Genomic DNA, 14,121 nt, shown 5'->3' with positions numbered 1-14,121 from the left:
TGCCTTAGAAGCATCCTGAAAGTCACCAGAATCAAGAAACATTAGAGATTTTCTAACCAGTTGCTTCCGGTAACTCTCTTTAAATGATCATATTGTTCCTAAATCCAGTGGTTGAAGTTTGCTCGTACAGTTAACTGGAAAAAAGTCTATTCGCACGTTTTTCAATTTAAGGTTTAAATGCGCAGTGCATTGGTCTAGGAATAAAATTATGTTGCTCTTTTGAAAACTCATTTTCTTATCCACTTTTCGAAGAAAATTTTTAAATAATGCTTGCGTCATCTATGCTTTTTTGTTTGAATCGTAATCGGTAGGAAAACTTTTGATATTTTTGAAACACCGTGGTTTCTCTGCTCTACCGATCACAAGAGATGTTAACTTTTGGCTTCCATCGGCATTTGCACAGAGCAAAACAGTCAAGCGCATTTTTGAAAGCTTTCCTCCATGGCAATTTTCACCTTTAATTGTCAGTGTCTTCTTCGGCAATAGGTTGAAAAACAATCCCGTTTCGTCATTAAATATGTCACTTGGATTTTAGCCTTTTAATAAACTTGGCAGAGTTTTTTCTTTCCACTGTTGCACAGTTGTCACTATCGGATTCGCAACAGATAGATTTGAAGCATAAATTGTTCCTTTTTTTTAATCGATCGATCCAGCCATTTGATGCACTGAAGCCTTGGAGTTTAAGCCGTTCAGCAATTTCAAGCGCCTTTTCTCTCAGGATGGATCCATTTATAGGAATCTTTGCTGCTCTGTCTTCCTTAAACCAGTTCATTAAAATTTTTTCTAACTCATCATACGGAGATGTTTTTAAGGTTTTTCTCTTCTTGGCAATTTTTCAGAGTTTTTCAGCGTTTAGTTCTACTGAAGCTTCTTGCTTTAAAATCATTTGCAAAGTTAAATAAGCAATACCCAAAGATTTAGCAAGATCATCTTTAGTGCCATGAAATTCTTTAGCTTTTTCAACGATTTCAGCCTTTTCGGCTAGAGAAAAGCATTTTCGTTTCGCCATCTTCGTTCGAGAAAAGAACACGATGACTGGGGTTTCGAAAATGGGAAAAAATGCTATAGCTTTCGAACTCAAACAAAACCGACAGAAAATCTCATTTGGTATGCTAGCACGGAAAAATGAGTAAAACCATTTTGAAAAGAATAAAAAAAATTTTTGAACTGTTTGTAGAAAAACGCATCAAGCGGGATTTTCATAAAAGGGGTAACGCAAAATCCGGGATTTTTTAACATTATCGGTATAGGCAATTTTCACGGATCAGCAGAAAATGACGTAAGAAGCGGGATAACCTACGAAACGGACAACGTAAAATCGGGGTTCCACTGTATATATATATATATATATATTTAATTTATCATAAGTTCCCTGTAATTTGCACGTGGTCCTATGCCTATTAAAATATTATTATGCAATATTATTATGCACTCTATAACAAAAAAATCGACGCACCAAGAAGGAGTTGTCCGAGGATAGGAAAACAATGTACGGAATAGTAAATGATTAAAATTTCAGAACAATTGAATAATTTGCTGCAGAGTTACAGTAACAAGTTCAATAAGGTGTTGACCAGCCTCTATCCTGGATACTAGCTGCCACACGGCGTGGCATAGACCGATAAAGCTCCCGGATGGTCTCTTGCGGTATTTCCTGCCAAATTCGATCCAATTGTCGAACGAGGTCATCAACATTCCGTGCCAGATGCAATCGCCTTCCCATCATATCCCAGACATGCTCGATGGGAGAGAGATCTGGTGATCTGGCAGGCCAAGCATGAGTTTGACAAGCTTGCAGACAGTTCATGGCAATACGTGCCGTATGAGGTCTGGCATTGTCCTGTTGAAAAACCAGCCCAGGGCGCTGCAAAAAGAACTGTAGCAAAACAGGTCATAGGATGTCATGGACGTACCGCTGTGCAGTAAGTGTACCTCTAATGACGACCAAAGGGGTCCGGCTGTCAAAGGAAATGGCACCCCAGACCATAAGTTGACCCTTGTTGAGGGCCGGTGTGGCGTGCAATAGTGAAGGCAGGATCCCCCTCTGTCCTGTGCGTCTCCAAACACGTCTTCGATGATCGTCAGGACACAGTTGGAATCGGGATTCATCACTAAAGACCATACGTCCCCAGTCGGCATCATTCCAGCCATATCTGTTCAAAACATTCATGCATGCGAAATTTCAAAGCAATAGGATGATTGCTTCTTGGTGGGTCTATTTTTTTTTTGTTGTAGAGTGTATTTTAAACTTCAGAGAGAATATTACAAATAATAGTATCACAAATTTACGCCAACAATTTCTTTTTTTTAGAAGAAAAAATTAAGTAGAGGCTATAATGTAACCCAATACACTCAATTCTTTAAAATTTAAATTTTAAAGTTTCAGTTTCTTCTTAATATTACTTACGCATAGTTACAAAAAATAAGGATAATCTAAAAAAGAAATTTCCGATCCTTGAAATATAAGTAGAAAATTTAAATTTACGTGTAAATTCAGCAAAAAAAAAATTATGTCATTTGCTAAAAAATCTGATAATGATAACTTAATAGAAATTGGAGCTTATAACTTTAAAAAAATTAATAGACTTACACATAGGGACTGCATATCAATATCACTAATGATATCCCATCAGATGTGCGAGAAAAAATTGTTACATCTAGTAAATATTTTTATGGCTTGAGAAGATATATAACCTCTACTAAGTGAGTCATATATGCATTCTCAGGGTGGCGACAATCAGGGTAAAAAAGGATAAAACTGGTAGCCAAACTATTTTTATAGCGGTTTATTTGTGGGTGGTGCAATAATAGTTTGCTTTATTTAATTCACCACTATTTAGTTCGAAATAAAAATTATATATAGTTACAAACATGGGTTAAGAAAAACTTAATTCTGTCAAATTAATCATGCCCAAGCTTATGCTACCGCTTTTTATTTTTTAAAAATCCTGATTCTGTTCGAATACATTTATCACTCGCCCGTCCCGAAGAGGTTGAAATCAGATTTGTAGGAATACTACATTCATGGTTTAAAAATGCTTAATTCGATGTGTGAACTTTTGCTTCATCCACTTAATGCACTGAAGTGATTACATATATATCTATATATATATATATATATATACACCTTCGCCTTCAAGATATGATACATAAACACATTAAAATTTCTGACTGACAGAAGTTCATGAACTACTTAATAATTTATTTATAATTAGAAGCATATCTAGATTTTCTTTTAAAGCTGATTACTTTTTTAACTTTCATAACCATAGTGCAGCCAGAGAAAAACATTACTAATTTTAATGCATAATTAACTATTTATTAAATACAATTCATTAAATGCATTTCTAATCATTTTAATTTTTTCAGAAAAAAAATTTCTTGCCATTTTTTTTAAATTTTAAACGCCTAGCAATTAATAGCTTAAGCATTGAGATTTTAGATAAACCAACTTTATCTTTACTGATTATTCTTGATACAAAAAAGGCTTTGATTCGCTAAACGAAGAAACCGAATCCAACCAAGCAATTTTACCGCGGCTTAGAAAATCTGAAAACCCTTCGAAAACATAAACAAGGTTGAGAGGCTACCAGACGACCTTAAGTCTTGAAGGCAGCCCTCTAGCATGATATATCGTCCTCGTTGGCGGCGGCTCTGTATTAATAATATTATTATAAATTAATATTATTGCATATATATATATATATATATATATATATATATATATATATATATATATACATATATATATATATATATATATATATATATATATATATATATATATATATATATATATATATATATATATATATATATATATATATATATATATATATATATATATATATATATATATATATTATGCAATGTTAAATAATTATATATTAAATATAAACCATAAATAGAGCATTTATCAATCGGGCAATCGTTTAATTTTTCTGTTTCTTAACTCCAAAGTCATAAAAATAAAGTTCTAATCGGAGATCAAAGCGAGAAGAAAAAAATAAAATAAAGAGAGAAATTACTTTCCTCGCTCCGCGTAAACACACCCACGCATTCAAATTTCTAATCCAAGGTTATGAATCATTTTAGAAGAGAAAGTCGATCATCAAAAGATGTATTCCATTGTTAAATTAAATATCATTTTCAGTTTTCAATAATAATTTTTCGAGGCAGGAAACTATCACTGCCGACTTATTTGTTACGATTTGAAAGCATAAGCATTGTAGATTCGTAGTGTAGCAGGTGCTTATTAAAAATATTCAGGAAAATGCAGGAATCATATAATTTTTTTAAAGTTAGGGCCGGAGACCCACAAATGAGAACATTACATGTTGGTGGTTAGATAGAGAAGAGAACATTCGACCTTGGAAAGAGAGTTTTTATATCAAATGTAGAGAAGATGTTCAAAATGTAGAGAAGACAAGGGGAAAATTACGGAACAATGAAAAAAGGGAGAAAAAAAGGAAAATAATAATAAAAATAACAAAAAACCGGAAAAAAGGACAGAAAATTTTAAAAAATCCGGAAAATAAAAGAGATCATCTTTTCATCAGCCCACACGATTCTATCCGCAATATATATATATATATATATATATATATATATATATATATATATATACATTGCAGCTTCCAAAAAATTCATATACAGTTGTATTGAATTTTTCTTTAAATCTGAGAAAAATTAAATTTTACTTAATGCTTTATTTTAATTACACTTAATAGTTTTTGGAAAAAGATGCAAATACTTAAATACTTTTACATGCAATAATAGCCTCAAAATTTACATGCTACTGCTTAAAAAGTACACACGAATAATATAACACTCTTATTATTAGTAGTATTATTTCTAATGGGACGATGTGATCACAGCGTTATGCTTCGAAACAACACAACAAACTCAATCAATATCTTGCTGATATCACTCGAATATTGTAATATTTATCTACAGTCATTAAAATATTGAATGGATATTATTTTTGTGCCTTCTGCTGAAAATAAAAACATAAAATTTTAGCTGTTTTAAAAATTATACTGATTTTACAATCATAATGATATATTATTTCACAACAGTAATCGAAATGAATTAATTTATTGATATATTTTAGTGAGGAATTTCAGGATTTTTATAAATGAAACACTTCAGCTACCATTCCTCAACTTTTCTTCTTTCAAAAAGATACTAATCCGCCGCAGTTCGTACAAAATATTTATAAACACATCTAACTACTTTATGTTTAAGTCTAACAAATATTTAAATTTTCACTTTATATTAAACATATTTGTCAATTTTTGAAAGAAAATTACGTATATCTAAATTATTTACATTCCTTTAGTAACCATAACATCTTGCCTCGTTAAAAATTAGACGAATAATATCGTAATACTTCGAATAATTTTTTATTTTTATTGGGATGCAGTATGGCCACTGCTTTAAGCTCTAAAGTAACACAAAATATCCGTTCAATCTTTATATATATATTTCGTCTGTTCGTGTGTATGTCACTGAACTCCTCCTAAACGGCTGGACTGATTTAAATGAAATTTTCTGTGTACCTTCAGAAGGATTCGAGAATGGTTTAGATTCACAATAGAACATTCTGCCACAAACCGTTCCAGCGGTATCAGCGAAAATCGAAATGGAATTTTCTGATTGGTTAAAAGTTAGCCATTGTTTTAAATTTTGCTGTACACGAATCAGTTTTCAAATATCTTAAAGATAACAACAGTGATATTTTCTATCTTATAGCTCTATTCTTTTAGAAAAGTAAATTACATATACTTTAATATTTAATCATAATTCGGTTCTTTATTTCAGGTGAGCACAAGCACGTAAAATCAACGAGAATAAGTTTCGTAATTATTGGTCGTATCACGGATTTAGTATTGTGAAAACTGTTTAATAAAAATCAAGGCAAAAGCAAATTTTATTCATCTTGCACGCTTTTAATAATTATTTATATTTAGTATGCAATTTTAGCTCAATTTAGTATGCAATTTTTCATTGCTGACAGTTGTCATTTGAAAACTATTAGATTGTTTATTATTACAAAGTTTGCGAATTCACATTCATTTTAATTATTTCATTTAAAAAATAGGAGTAGACTATATTTGAGGGTGCCCCTTGATTCTCACCAAGTTGTGATAGCGGTTGATCTCCAAGCTGGCCGATGTTGATGAGTCTGATTCGTTTAAATTTCAGCGTTATTTTTAAATGTTCAACGGTATATGTAATTTCAAAAGTCCGTTAGTTCTATGTTGGATACCGGCTGGTTAGGTTACTTTTGCTTCTGATCAATAGGATCAAAGGTATGTGGGCAGTCATAAAAAAAGGACTTTAGAAAAAAATGCCACCGCCATTCCGATACCACAGACGCCATTTTCAATTCGTATTTCGCCGAATTTATGTGGCGATGGAGGAACACAGATTCTATTCATGATAAATTTAAACAGTATGTAACTGCTATTAGAGAATTCTGTGCACCTAAAACTGAGGAAATTCAAGCTTAATGAATAAGTGAGATGTTTTTTTTTCCTTTTCTTTCTGTGCTTACTCCATTAATTTTTATTTCGATTCAAAATGCATTTTATTGGGTTTATTAATTTTGCTTACATTGGGTTCATTGCAATTTTATAAAGTTTTGGCCGATGTCTTGCTGAAATTTTCCAATGCATTATTAAAATATCATTATGTTTTGGCAGCCATTCCTGTTACCGCGGTGTTCCGCGCAAACAGGAATGGTGATAAACATAAGTTACCAATTTCGTCAAGGGACACCCACAAGTATATTTTTACCAAAAATAGATTTTTGTTTTAAATTTTATCATTATTATATTTCTTATTTAATTTATTTCATTTTTATTGCTTTTTTATGATTTAAAATAAATACGTGAATTTTCGAATTAGCAAATTTGCGACCACTGTCAACATCTACATTTCTTTTTGTTTGAAAGAGAATATTTGCAAAAATATGCCGCCTAAACGAATCGCTCTTAGTCGATCAACATCTCAAGCACGCAAGAAGAGAACTACCCGTGTTTCAGAAAAATCGGAGCAACGGGAAGAAAGACTTGAAACTAATCGAGAACACAATGCTTTAGCCCGTTCCTTACAAACGTCTGAGAAACAGGAAAGAAGACTGTTAACAAATCAACTACGCACTACTCAAGCCTGTTCCTTGGAAGCATCAGAGCAACGGGAAAGAAGACTGTTAACAAATCAACTACGCACTTATCAAGCCCGTTCGTCGGAAACATCAGAGCAACGGGATGCAAGAATAAAAATCAATCAAGAACGCACTTCGCTATTCAGACGCTGCCAATACTCTGATTTGAATCTCAGTGCATTTCACTATGATCCGACAACCAACTATAGTCTTTCACCCAAGCGTCATCATCGGAAAAATGGATCAATTATGTATGTTTTGTAGTGCTCTCAAATTTAAGAATGAAACAGCTGGAATTTGCTGTTCTGGACTCAAAGTGTAACTACCAGATTTAACGTCGCCAGCCGAGCCATTATCAACGTTGTTATCGGGTCAAGCAAATCAATAGAAACTTTTCTTGGCGAATATAGGTTAGTACATTCGTGTTTCCAAATGACTTCATTCGGTGCTGCTACAAGTATCGGTGCGCATATGGACAGCTAGAGTTATTTATTACATTCACATGCAATCCTGCTTGAGCTAAAATTAAACAGCTTTAGTAACTTAGGCAAACATCATCGGATCTTCATGATGCATTTTCACACGTGAGTTAAAACAAATATTAAGCTCTAAACTTGGTTTTATTGCGAAAAGTCATGTTTTTAGAGAGACACGGTGTTTGATGCATTCTATTGAACGGCAGAAAAAGAGAATTGCCACATGATTTGGTCTATTGAAAAACTCACACCAGGACAAATTGGTCAGCTCATATCAGCAGAAATATTCATGACGCCATTGATCCAGAATTATTTCAGATCATCATCCAAAATATGTTTCATGGTCAGTGTGCATTACCATACATGTCTGTTTGAAAATGCACTAACGATATCCTAGAGAATTAACTGTTGAGACTATCACTGGTTTTTTCACCATTAAATAAAATTCTCTATTCAAATCATAATCACAAATCTCATTTACACACTTAAATACAAAATTTAAATTCAAACTGAAAGCTTTGCAACGCACGCAGGGTACAGCTAGTATCTTAATAATATCACTCAAATATTACAATAGCTGTTTAACATCATTAAGATATTGACCGGATACTAGTGTTCAATCTGCTAAAAATGAAAGAAAAAAGTTAAAATGGTGTCAAAAATTACAGGAATAGTAATCTAAATAATAATTTTTAAAAAAAAACCGGATAAGGAAGTCTTATTTTGAACTTACAGTCGTGGCTAACTTATAGTTGAATTTCTTGATGTTAAAAAATCGTGACGACCGCCGATGCCGCCGCCCCTGTTTTAGGTGTTGCATTTGTTGTGTTGTGCAATAACTGTAAGACTTATGGCTATATCACACGAGAGAAAATATGTGCAACTGCAAGTGTAACTGCAAGTGTAAGTGCAACTGTAAGTGAAATTTCTCCAAAAATCGCTCGTGTGATATAGAAATTACGGTTGCACGAAATATCTGCAACCGTTCAGGCAATTTCTTTCATGAACCAATCAGATCGTTTGCTTTTTATGACGTTTCAATTTTATGTGATGACATATACAAATGTAAATAAAAATGGCGGAGACGTTAGGAAGAGGATGATCGGATGAAATTTTTTTCTAGATGAGACGGAACAAGTTTTTAGTTTAATAATAACATTTCCTTTAAAATGAAAGCATTAAAAATACTTTCGCACTATGAGATGACCATCTCAATGCAGTTGATGTATTACCATAACAGGAACCTGCACACGATTTTAGTATCGGTAAGTATAGTACATTATTTTTGCGATAAATTTTCTTTTAAAATATTTATTTATTTTAAGCTAATAAAATTAAAACTTATTATAATTTGTTCCGATCAAAGTTTTAATTACTTTAAATAGAAATAATTTCTATTTTTATATATGTAAAGAATTATACTGGCGAAAAGCTTTACTTTGAAATATTCGCCAAGCAACTCGCCAAACTTTGTTTCAGTATTATAACATAAAATATAATAATGATTATATTTCTTTATTTTTAAATTTTAATCTTTGTTTCTGTTGATTGTAAAAGCATGTGTCCGATTATTTGAAAGTTTTATAATTATTAGTGAAATAATTATTTTATTCTTCCCTAAGAATTCTTTTAATTTTTGAAAATCTCATTTTAAAACAAGTTAGAAAATATGTGTGGTAAATATTACCTTGTTTCTCACAAAGTTACCCCATTTTCCAGTAATTATTGAAAAGTATTACAAGAAAGGTAGTATATTATATATAAAAAGTAATTATTAAAAATGCAAATTCCCAATCTCCTTGTCTTTTTCTACATTCATCCCTTCTATTTTTTTTTGTGTATGATGATTTGCATAATATTTCGTTTATAATTATTCAAAGTTAACTAATGATACTTTACTTTTTATTTATACTTCACATTTATCTCTTGATACTTAGCTTTTCTATAATGACAGTAAGTATGTAAGTGTACCTTACTAATTTTTCAATATACTTACATTTTTAAGAGTCTTCGTTTATAAATACAATTTATTTTTCTTGAAACAAATTTCAATCCAAACATAAGAACTACAAAACTAAACACACCTGCCATCTTTCATTAGTGTATAGAATAATCTTAGAACTATAATCAAAATATCTGTCAAACTTAAAATAAGTTTAAAAGGGATACCTAAGGACTTAAATGATTTCAAATTAATGGCATTTAATCTTCCTTATTCTAATAATGTGTTGGTAAAATTTTATCATGAAAGTGATTTCTTTCTTTTATTTCAGATATTTCGTATAATCCTGTAAGGTTTATCTGGTAAAGAAGGAAAGAGATGTAATACTGTTTTTATGGAAGAAATTAAAAAATAAGAAATAAAAATGAATAATGTTCTAAATGTTTCACTTGACAATAAATGTTTTATTTTTTAAATTGATTCTTGCATTATTTAAAATGCAAAACAAAACACGTAAAGGGCTATAACAAAATAATATGATACATTAAAAGTAAAACAAGTTCTTAATAAAATAATGTTTTTTTTTCATAGTTATAAATAAATTTTAATTTATATACTGTATATTACAATAAATTTGTCCCAAAATAAATCCTATAATTTTTAATTAAATTATCTTATACCAATAATGAATGTTTTAACATGACTTTACATGTTTTAACATAACTTTACATGATCATGATAAAATAACTAGAATTTGACAAAGAACTGTTTTCTTGATTATATTAGCCATTAAAAAAATGATCAAGAGATTTTTCGGTTCGATTTCAGAGGGTGGAAAATAAAGCCTAAAATTGAGAATATCTTGCAAAATACAGCATGAGAGAGCAAGAATCTCATACGATATGGACTGACGGTACGCTGAAATTGATCATGGTTGAATGAATTCTGCTGTTGTTGTTAATTTACGTCGCACTAGAGCTGCACAATGGGCTATTGGCGACGGTCTGGGAAACATCCCGGAGGATGATCCGAAGACATGCCATCACAATTTTGATCCTCTGCGGAGGGGATGGCACCCCCGCCTCGGTAGCCCGACGACCTGCGAGCGAAGTTGAGCACTTTGCGGTAGCACAGTTTAACGAGGACCCATACCGCACACCCTCGGTCCCTACGCAGACTGATCCAAGTGGTCACCCACCCGCACACTGACCATAGCCAGTGATGCTTGACTTCGGTGATCTGCTGGGAACCGTGTCTTAACGATCAGTTCAGTGCGGGACGAATGAATTCTGAAAACGTGAAATAGAAAAATGTGAAAAGTACGTTTTTACGTAATATGTGGCGAAAATCAACATTCCTTTTCATAAATCTCTTTTTCGAAAAAGGAAAATAAGGCACTTTTTAAAAACACTTATTAAGAAAAGCACCTTTAAGGGCCTTTAAAAAATGAAAATCAAAAATAAGCACCTTTAAGCACTTTTTAAAAAACGCTACGCACCATGTTTTATACCTTAGTCACTCAAATCAAGATAAAAAAAATCGTCAAAATTCTAGATAGTATTTAAGTCCACCCCCATTTCACCCCTTATCTTTTTAGGGACACAACATGAAAGTCATTGATATCTTAATATCATTTTATATTATGAGGTAGAAATCATAATCCTTTTTATACTATGCTACTTCACTTAAAAAGCACTTTTTAAAAATGCTACGCACCATGTTTTATACATTAGTCACTCAAATCAACGTAAAAAAATCGTCAAAATTCTAGATAGTATTTAAGTCCATCCCCCTTTCACCCCCTTATCTTTTTAGGGACGCAGCATGAAATTCAATGATATCTTAATATTATCTCATATTATGAGGTAGAAATCATAATCCTTTTTATACTATGCTACTTCACTAATGGGGAAATAAAGTTTTCAGAATTTTAATTTCCTGCTGAAGAAAAGACTTAACACAAATACAAATGTAAAAAATTAAATCAAAATCAATCAATATTCTACAGCATCTTTACGAACATCGTCGAGAAACTATGATATAATAGAATCATATGATAAATTTAAATATGAGCGAAAAGTAAAGATAAATAACAAAATATGGTAACCCAATTTCATGCAACCGTTCAGGCAATTAAGCAACCCTTTCGGCAACTCCGAACGGAGGAATTTCACTTACAGTTGCACTTACACTTGCAGTTACACTTGCAGTTGCACATATTTTTCTCTCGTGTGATAGAGGCATTAGAAACTTGAAACTGCGAATGTGTGTAAAAAATGTACTGAGATGATGATTGAATTAAAAATATTAACATTCGATGAATAGTTTGAGAATAATTAATTCTTAAACTTGATGGGGGAAAAATGCCATACTGGTAGCTCCAAAGGCCACAGTAATGCAATTACATACTGAAAGGGCAATATTTGTTTAGGAATTTAACTTAGTTTTTTTCAAAATTCTGATTTGTTACAAAAATTATTAGTAATTTTAGTGATTTTTTTTTGCTTTAGATATTAACTATTTATCCATCGTTGTAGAATATTTCATTTTGCTCAATAGATCTTTATTTATTTATTTTATATGCTCGCCCTCGTTTAGATATCAATAAAAAGTGGCAAAATAGAGATCACATGTTGCCAAATCTAAATCTTAACAATCATAGAGAAATTTAAAAAAATAATAACAGCAATAAAAACCGTTCCTTATTTGAATTGTTAAAGTCCCTTTAACACTAGGTTTACGGACGTTTCTTATATACCTATCTCTACGAACACACGTCAATTTGACGCGTGAACGAATACAATATATACGAATACATATTTAATAAATTCAGTTTAGTAGATTTTTAACCACCACTATATCTAAATAATTTGTAGGATTATATTATTCGTATTAACTGACCTGCGTTTGTTCTTTCAATTATTGCTAGTTTCATTTAAGATAACGAATCGAAGTATTGTCGGTACATTCCTATTTATTATTGATGTGGTGCTTGCATGTTTACTCAAAATTTTGTGTAAATTACGATCGTGTCAAATTGACGCATATCCGTAGAGATAGGTATACCACAAAGAGAATTTCAATATTTCAACGCTTTTGAAGAAAATAGACTTCAATATATACTTACCTCGATCAATGTATAAAAGTCATTACAAGAGATTAAAAAAAAAATTCAAATAGGTTTTGTAATTTTCCTTACAAAACTCGAAATGCGTCAAAATGACGTGTCCCGTAAACCTAGTGTTAAAGAGTAAAATTAAATTTCTTTTACTTTATTTCTTCCGATTGAGCCTTAGAATTTGTACTCATTAGAAAAAGAAATTCAAATACAGATCTATTAATCATCTATTTCAATACGATTAACACATTAACAAAATGCTTTTATTTAAAAGCTACAAAAATTGTATATTTTTATACTGAAATTATCAGTGTTTTTGTAGAAAATATTGATGCTTCATAAATAAATAATAATGAATGAAAATTATTACGGGAGTGGTTAGGGGAGCGAGAAGGGGGCAGAACCTTCTTCACTAATAAAAACTTAAATTTCAGCTCACGCTTTATTTTAAAAATATTTGACACTTTTTAAAACCATTACTCAAATCTAAATTATTGACACTCCATTAGAAGACAAAATATTTTGCTTCATCTGAAATTGGAAGAACAACATTATAATTCTCCTGATCCAATTACTTATTTTCATTAATATGTTGCGACCACAACATTAAGCTTCCAAATAACACAAAATATCATTTCGTTATCTTAACGAACTTTACAATATCTAACTTCATTAAGATAAGAAATGAATATTTGTGTTCCTTTCTCTAAAAATAAAAACAAACAGTTTTATCTGTTTCAGAAATCATACCGATCTAGAATAAGTATGAAACACATCAGTATTATTAGTTTAAATTTCCGTTATATAAACAGATTAAAAAAGATTTAAAATTATCTGTCGAATTTATTGTTTTTAGAAGTCAAGAATCACTATGAGTACTTACCATAAGAAAACAGATATGCAAATAAAAACCAAGGTCAATGTTGACATCGCTAACGACAGTACGCAAATTTCAAACATTTCGGAATAATTATTCTGAAACTAGATTTGGTGGCAGACGAGGTTTCAGACGAGGGCTTTTTTTTCTTTTTTTTTTCTGTCGCAGAAGTAGTTTAATTTACGCCAACACTCGATCGTCAGAAAACGTAACCTAACAACACGGAAATAAGCTTTCAGTGATAAAAGAGCGGGAAAGAAAAGAAGAAAAATATGAAAACTAGTTGCGTTCAAGGCTAAAGGCAATTCTAAACAACGTCACTTTTAATTGAATCAAGTTGGAAGGACAAAAATCATATCTTCTGCTTTTATCATGATACAGCAGTTCCAAAAAAGTGTTCCATGGAACCCTAAAGTTCCATCACAGAGATTCTGAATGAGGTTCGACTTTTTATTTATTTTTGAAACATGCAATAAAATTTATGTTGAATCAAATAATACATAATTTATTTAATATTTCGTTTTATAAGTAGAAAGT

The 14,121-nt window shown here is 31.3% G+C and overlaps 1 protein-coding gene and 1 long non-coding RNA gene across 2 annotated transcripts in view; one reads left to right on the top strand and one right to left on the bottom strand.

The window, feature by feature from the left end:
• Positions 1–13,876, bottom strand: part of LOC107436723 (cytochrome P450 3A11) — a 65,823-nt gene extending 51,947 nt beyond the window's left edge. The window contains exon 1 of the mRNA XM_087163393.1: positions 13,591–13,876. Coding sequence (XP_087019519.1) covers positions 13,591–13,667 — 77 coding nt within the window. The 5' untranslated portion in view covers positions 13,668–13,876. The remainder of the gene's footprint in view (positions 1–13,590) is intronic.
• LOC147808554 (uncharacterized) lies at positions 8,455–10,066 on the top strand. The gene is made up of 2 exons (XR_015433604.1): positions 8,455–8,912; positions 9,921–10,066. It is a non-coding gene; the product is annotated as an uncharacterized LOC147808554 (long non-coding RNA).
• Positions 13,877–14,121: the final 245 nt, after the last annotated feature.

This window comes from Parasteatoda tepidariorum, chromosome 5 (assembly GCF_982258835.1).
Source record: "Parasteatoda tepidariorum strain Cologne lab strain chromosome 5, Ptep-v5.0, whole genome shotgun sequence".
Classification (NCBI taxonomy): Eukaryota; Metazoa; Arthropoda; class Arachnida; order Araneae; family Theridiidae; genus Parasteatoda; species Parasteatoda tepidariorum.
This window is presented reverse-complemented; position numbering and strand designations above follow the sequence as displayed.